At 43.5% G+C, this 7832-nt stretch overlaps 1 protein-coding gene across 1 annotated transcript; it reads right to left on the bottom strand.

The window, feature by feature from the left end:
- Positions 1-215: 215 nt before the first annotated feature.
- Positions 216-4025, bottom strand: npffl (neuropeptide FF-amide peptide precursor like). Its single transcript, XM_029774161.1, has 3 exons — positions 3939-4025; positions 3638-3753; positions 216-639 (listed from the first exon to the last, which is right to left on the bottom strand). Exons 1-3 carry the CDS (start codon positions 4023-4025, stop codon positions 519-521), a joined length of 324 nt encoding a protein of 107 aa, XP_029630021.1. The 3' UTR covers positions 216-518.
- Positions 4026-7832: the final 3807 nt, after the last annotated feature.

Here is a 7832-nt window from a genome sequence, read left to right as displayed (position 1 = left end):
AGCTAGCTTGTTGCTCGACAGAGGTGGATCAGAGGGTTGTTCTAGCTCATATTGAGTCAATATTTATCCTCTCTAATCACCCATAACACTCATAACAGACACTTTCAAGTCAGAAGCCTTTATTGGTTAAACAGAGAATGGCAGAGCAACAATCAAAAGTACGCTGCCAATTTACAGCAGCTCTAACTTTAGGTGCACTTGATTCAGTTCGCCCGAATGTGTGGCGTTATGAATCAAGCGCACCTACTCTGGTTTTCAACTTTCTCCCAGATTTCCAATATGCACCAATCAGCACTGCTAAAATCTGAGAGAAGTGGTGGATATTTACTAGGTTCCAAGATCTCTTAGTTCTATACAGCTTAATGGAATGGGACTCAGCAGGTTAGGGAGAGAGAACATTTATGTACTGGATAATGTATGAGTCCATATTTTACTTTCAGCCTATATTTGCTGGGTGTTGAACCAAATTCTTTATTTCCAGCAGAGATGTGAGTGAGATGTTGAGTCTCAACCAAAGCCTATTTCTTGCCAAATCTCTGCGGCACAGCCATGCCCCAGATATGTCCTGGAGCCTGCTCCCAGTCTCTGGACTGTATCCTGTCCCCCATCATCAAGTCTCCTCTGCTGTCACGACCAAACCTGCAGGGGAGATAGCAGTAATGTTACAGTATCAGGTAGCACACCAATGTCACCCTATTCCCTATGTAGTGCACTACCCTAAACGGCCCTGGTCATAAGTAATGTCCCTCATAGGGAATAGGGGGCTCCCGAGTGGCGCAGCGGTCTAAGGCACTGCATCTCAGTGCTAAAGGCGTCACTACAGACCCTGGTTCAATTCCAGGCTGTATCACAACCAGCTGTGATTGAGAGTCCCATAGGGCGGTGCACAATTGGCCCAGCATCGTCTGGGTTTGGCCGTGGTAGGCCCTCATTGTAAGTATTTGTTCTTTACTGACTTGCCTAGTTAAATAACGGTAAAATAAAATTAAAATAAGTGACCCTGAGAAGCTGAACTGCTAATGCAGTTGGTGTAACTGAGTGTGAATTATTATTCATACTTTACTATTCACACTGGCTCACTATGTGATCAGCATAGTGTTGTTTTCATTGCTTGAATAAAGTAGGAGAACTCTGAATAGAGAATCAGCAATGAAGTCTATTGAAAGGAGCTGAAAAGAAGAAAACATTTTCCAAATGCACATTATCCACTACATTCTGGGCCGCTCCACTGATTTTGAGAAGTGTAAAAAAAATAAAAAAAATTTTTTTTTTTTTTTTTTTTTTACAATTCTGTCATAAAGTTCACCATAAAAAACATGTTTTTCCATTTCAAGATGTTACATTAAAAAATGAAGATGGTAAGTGCCTATTAAGTGCCAAATATAGTAACAGAGTTGACTGTAACAGGGTTGAGGATTTCATCTTAAATCAGCCATAAATCCCCTTGGGACAGGGGGAACGGAAACGTGTTGTGTGTGCAACAGGGAGTGACAATTCAATGCAAGCTACACACAAAAAAAAAACTATAATTGTTTAAAAACATTTGTATCCTGTCTATCTATGGGTAACATGGTTGACATGTTATGCTCAACCAGCTCAGATTTCTACCACAAAACACCAGAAAATGACCAAAAAGAGTAGAACCATCTCACCTGCTTTTTACACTATGATTTGACTATTAGATGTTCAGTGTTTTCTATTAAAAACAACAACATTTAAAAAGGAATAGTTTCACCATATTAAAATGAGAGTTCAGTTCACGTAACAGGGTTGACATTAAAATGAGGGATAGACGTTAATGAATCACATTTAATAAATAATCATCTTCAGAAAATGAAGCAGCAAAATAACTAAAGCTTTACAACGGTGGTAAAACTTGGGAGAATTGATGGAATTAAGAGTTGACAGAGGGTTGACAGAGGGTTGACAGAGGGTTGACAGAGGGTTGACATCTTCCTAGACGTGACAGAGGGTTGACAGAGGGTTGACAGAGGGTTGACAGAGGGTTGACAGAGAGTTGAAATCTTCCTAGACGTGACAGAGGGTTGACAGAGGGTTGACAGAGGGTTGACAGAGGGTTGAAATCTTCCTAGACGTGACAGAGGGTTGACAGAGGGTTGACAGAGGGTTGACATCTTCCTAGACGTGACAGAGGGTTGACAGAGGGTTGACAGAGGGTTGAAATCTTCCTAGACGTGACAGAGGGTTGACAGAGGGTTGACAGAGGGTTGAAATCTTCCTAGACGTGACAGAGGGTTGACAGAGGGTTGACAGAGGGTTGAAATCTTCCTAGACGTCACAGAGGGTTGACAGAGGGTTGAAATCTTCCTAGACGTCACAGAGGGTTGACAGAGGGTTGAAATCTTCCTAGACGTGACAGAGGTTTGACAGAGGGTTGAAATCTTCCTAGACGTGACAGAGGGTTGACAGAGGGTTGACAGTGGGTTGAAATCTTCCTAGACGTCACAGAGGGTTGACAGAGGGTTGACAGAGGGTTGAAATCTTCCTAGACGTCACAGAGGGTTGACAGAGGGTTGACAGAGGGTTGACAGAGGGTTGAAATCTTCCTAGACGTGACAGAGGGTTGACAGAGGGTTGAAATCTTCCTAGACGTGACAGAGGGTTGACAGAGGGTTGACAGAGGGTTGAAATCTTCCTAGACGTCACAGAGGGTTGACAGAGGGTTGACAGAGGGTTGAAATCTTCCTAGACGTGACAGAGGGTTGACAGAGGGTTGACAGAGGGTTGACAGAGGGTTGACAGAGGGTTGAAATCTTCCTAGACGTGACAGAGGGTTGACAGAGGGTTGAAATCTTCCTAGACGTCACAGAGGGTTGACAGAGGGTTGACAGAGGGTTGAAATCTTCCTAGACGTCACAGAGGGTTGACAGAGGGTTGACAGAGGGTTGAAATCTTCCTAGACGTGACAGAGGGTTGACAGAGGGTTGACAGTGGGTTGAAATCTTCCTAGACGTGACAGAGGGTTGACAGAGGGTTGAAATCTTCTTAGACGTGACAGAGGGTTGACAGAGGGTTGACAGAGGGTTGAAATCTTCCTAGACGTGACAGAGGGTTGACAGAGAGTTGACAGAGGGTTGACAGAGGGTTGACAGAGGGTTGAAATCTTCCTAGACGTGACAGAGGGTTGACAGAGGGTTGACAGAGGGTTGAAATCTTCCTAGACGTGACAGAGGGTTGACAGAGGGTTGACAGAGGGTTGACAGAGGGTTGAAATCTTCCTAGACGTGACAGAGGGTTGACAGAGGCTCATGTTAAAATGCTGCATTTTGACATGCCTTTATTCATACAAATTATTTCTTTTTTTTTAAGAATCAGATGTATTGAATTCTTCATGTGATCTACATTCATGCAACTTCATTTAATATAACTTTTAAAATGCAATATTGGTGCACACTTTCTACCTTAAATATCAAAGGGCCAAAAGGCACTCTTTTCATGGAACGACTCAATTGTGTAATTTTGTGATTGTGCGGTGCGGTGACAGATAGGCTGCTCGACTCTGAGAGGTGACGTTATGTTTATATGCAGTATATATATATATATATATTACACAGTGAACTGGTACATCTGAGGTTGACGAGGGGAAAATAGGTGACACACAAACACAGATCCTCACCTCTGAGGCTGGTGGAGAACTGAAGGGTTCCGGATGTTTCTCTGGAGCAGAGAGTGAAACACAGCGGCTAGAAGACGATTGTCCAACTCGTTAAACCCTTCCACGTGCTCACCCTCCTGTCAAACAACCAAAACGTTGTTAAACAGATAGAAATGCTACAAATAGAGCCGACATGATTCCTTATTCTATGAATAAAAAAATAGAAATATGATATGTAGAACAAACATATATATCTGAATGTTCCAAAACATTGCACCCTGCTGAATGCACCCCAGACTTGTTTTGTAGTGGTCAGTCTTACCAGTGACAGCACCTCTCCTGATTCCCCCGGCAGATTGTTGTTCTCCACACCCCTCTCCTCCTGCAAACACTGACCCACCCCAGCCATGGCTAGGATCAGACCTACCAGGACCACCCACAGCGCTGTGTCCACGTTCATGCTTCTGTTCTCTGGGTGGGTGGGTGAGGACGTTGGATGGATGGAAGACGGACGGAAGATGGAGCTCACACCTGTCGTTGGAATGAAACCAATAGATAAAGAAAGACTATATTAGAATGCTGTACCTGGTAAGCAAGTTAAACATTTTAAAAATAAACCGTATGATGGATGGACGAGGGACAAAATCTCATCTGATCGTACCACTGTTCTTTTCTGCTCTTATCTTCGGGATGCTGGCGCGAGTCTTTAGGCGAGATGCTCTTGGTCTGTCTCTGTCTCGTTCTTCTGGAGCCCAGCTGCCCTGACATGGGATGATGGGTGCATATAGCTGGCCTTATATGCCGACACACGCCCACCGCTTCCTGAGCCTCGGGAGCCTCAGGAGATGGGGCAGATGAATGGTCAGTGGGTCAGGGGACTGGTAAGCACTGTTGGGACCAGGGAGAGTGACAGTGGCGTTATTAGGCCACCACAGGAGGAAGAACGGCTCTTAATATGCTGGTAGCCCACGTCCATTTGGTGGGATAAGGGGAGGCAGATGTGCATTAAGGGTCCCTGAAGTGACAACACACACACACACACACACAGAAAGTAACTGTGCATTATAGGGCCTCGAAGGGCCCCCGTGACTAAACAGTGTTATTAAACAGATAAATCCTTTCTTATGGATTACGATCCATTTACAAACTTACTTTTACAATATCAGCCAGTTGTCTTCAGGAACATTCAGCTGCCTAAAGGCATCACAGTGAAAGGTGATGGAGTTGTATGCACTTTATATCGTTGGTTTATCTCCACAGCAACATTTCAGTTGTAGGTATAGAACCATGAGAAAAGATGGAAGGAAACCATGACAACAAGTCACCTCTCCCCCTCGCTAAGACACCAACATTGACAATACTCTGTAGAGTACCCAGCAAATACAGAAGCAAGGAGTTGTCTGTAGGTTTCACCATGTAAAAGATAGGCAAAAAAAAATAGCAACTACTAATTTGGCATGTCTTACATTTTTTATTTATTTAACTAGGCAAGTCAGTTAAGAACAAATTGTTATTTACAATGACGGCCTACACCGGCCAAACCTAGACGACGCTGGGCCAATTGTGTACCACTCTGTGGGACTCACCCAATCACAGCCAGATGTGATACAGCTTGGGATCTGAGATGCAGTGCACTGAGATGCAGTGCCTTAGACCGCTGCGCCACTCAGGAAGCATGTGTTTTGTTCTAACACAGTGAAAACTTGATGTAACAATCTTGATAAAATGTGTATATATGCCGTGTCCTCGTGCTGGTCTGAACTAGGAAACTCTGAACATTTCCGACTTGCTAACTGGTTAAACACGGCACGTGTTCAGTCTTGGCAAAAAGTTTTGAGAATGACACAAATATAAATTTTCACAAAGTCTGCTGCTTCAGTTTATATGATGGCAATTTGCATATAGAGTGTTATGAAGAGTGATCACATGAATTGCAAATAATTGCAAAGTCCCTCTTTGCCATGCAAATGAACTGAATCCCCCAAAAACATTTCCACTGCATTTCAGCCCTGCCACAAAAGGACCAGCTGACATCATGTCAGTGATTCTCTCGTTAACACAGGTGTGAGTGTTGACGAGGACAAGGCTGGAGATCACACTGTCATGCTGATTGAGTTCGAATAACAGACTGGAAGCTTCAAAAGGAGGGTGGTGCTTGGAATCTCAGGGACATACTGATATTCTGCAAAAGGTACAGTGATTGGACTGTTGAGGACTGGGGTAGAGTAATTTTCTTTGATGAATCTCCTTTTCCGATTGTTTGAGGCATCTGGAAAAAAGCTTGTCCGGAGAAGACATGGTGAGCACTACCATCAGTCCTGTGTCATGCCAACAGTAAAGCATCCTGAGACCATTCATGTGTGGGGTTGCTTCTCAGCCAAGGGAGTGGGCTCACTCACAATTTTGCCTAAGAACATGAATAAAGAATGGTACCAACACATCCTCCGAGAGCAACTTCTCCCAACCATCCAGGAACAGTTTGGTAACGAACAATGACTTTTCCAGCATGATGGAGCACCTTGCCATAAGGCAAAAGTGCTAACTTAGTGGATCGGGGAACAAAACATCGATATTTTGGGTCCATGGCCAGGAAACTCCCCAGACCTTAATCCTATTGAGAACTTGTGGTCAATCCTCATGAGGCGGGTGGACAAACAAAACCCCACAAATTCTGACAAACTCCAAGCATTGATTATGCAAGAATGGGCTGCCTTCAGTCAGGATGTGGCCCAGAAGTTAATTGACAGCATGCCAGGGCGGAATGCAGAGGTCTTGAAAAAGAAGGGTCAAGACTGCAAATATTGACTCTCTGCATCAACGTCATGTAATTGTCAATAAAAGCCTTTGACACTTATGAAATGCTTGTAATTATACTTCAATATTCCATAGTAACATCTGACAAAAATATCTAAAGACACTGAAGCAGCAGACTTTGTGAAAATTAATATTTGTATCATTCTCAAAACTTTTGGCCACGACTGTATAAATACAACCAGCTAGCAATTCGGAAATACCAGAGTTTCTTAGTTTCCGACTAGCAAGTGAACGCAGCATTATTCCATCTATGACGAAAACCCAGTCGAAACGTCCTATCAACTAAGCACTTAGCAGCACATACCTGTATGCAGATTCATGTTTGTTCTATATGAACTAAGTTAACACATATCATAGGTTGTATAGGCTACCTTGTTTCCTGTTTGATGAACAAGGTTCAGATTGTGACCCGTCTGGTTTTGTTTGTCATGTTCTTCTCACCTGGTGACTGACAGTGCTGATGTAACCAGTGTGAAATGGGATAGCTAGTCAGTAGTTCGCAGTAGTAACGTTTCAATCGGGTGACGTAACTCACTCTGAGACCTCGAAGTAGTTGTTTCCCTAGCTCTGCAAGGGCCGCGGATTTGGTGGAGTGATAGGTAACGATGCTTCGTGGGAAGCCAGTTGTTTACGTGTTCAGAGGGTCCCTGGTTAGAGCAAGGAGAGGGACAGAAGCAACACTGTTACTTTGCCTGTGCTTGTGTGTGTGCATACTTGCATGTGTGTGTGTGTGTGTGTATGTGTGTGATGGCAAATAAGATCCCTGTCTGTCTAGCTGAGTTTACACAGGCAGCCCAATTCGTTTTCAAAGCTGATCTGATTGGTTAAAATATATATATATATATATATCTCAGAATAGGAGAGCCTGTGTTAACGCAGCCTGTGTGGTCCCTACAGAGCAACCAACTTACCACCAAAAGACTGTCTTATTAAGACTAATGTGCTCTCTATGCTCTTATTGTTATCAGAATAACCCCCCAGTGCCTCTGACTGTTCCACCATTACTCACCATGACAACCAGGATGACACACACACACACACACACACACACATAAAGGCACGCACACGCACACACAGGTCTTTGATTGGGTGACAAAGAACATTTCAGAGAGCTAGTTCGTGATTATATTATCTTAAAGAGCGTGCCGTCAAATCAAATTTTATTTGTCACATGCACCTTACAGTGAAATGCTTGCTTACAAGCCCTTAACCAACAATGCAGTTTTAAGAAAATACAAAAAAAAAGAGATAAGAATAAAAAATAATTAAAGAGCAGCAGTAAATAACAGTAACCAGGCTATATGCAGGGGGTACTGGTACAGAGTCAATGTGGAGGCTATATACAGGGGGTACTGGTACAGAGTCAATGTGGAGGCTATATACAGGGGGTACTGGTACAGAG

The sequence above is a fragment of the Salmo trutta genome, chromosome 14, assembly GCF_901001165.1.
Source record: "Salmo trutta chromosome 14, fSalTru1.1, whole genome shotgun sequence".
Lineage (NCBI taxonomy): Eukaryota > Metazoa > Chordata > Actinopteri > Salmoniformes > Salmonidae > Salmo > Salmo trutta.
The sequence above is the reverse complement of the archived record's forward strand: the minus strand, read 5'-3'. Positions and strand labels throughout refer to the sequence as shown.

Bases quoted from the DNA above. Each gene is read 5' to 3' on its own strand.
- npffl (XM_029774161.1), bottom strand. From the start codon at position 4,025: ATGGCTGGGGTGGGTCAGTGTTTGCAGGAGGAGAGGGGTGTGGAGAAC. The intron at 3,754-3,938 runs GTAAGACTGACC...GTTGTTTGACAG, and splicing joins CAGGAGAGGTGCTGTCACTG to GAGGGTGAGCACGTGGAAGG. The intron at 640-3,637 runs GTGAGGATCTGT...TCTCCCCTGCAG, and splicing joins GTTCTCCACCAGCCTCAGAG to GTTTGGTCGTGACAGCAGAG.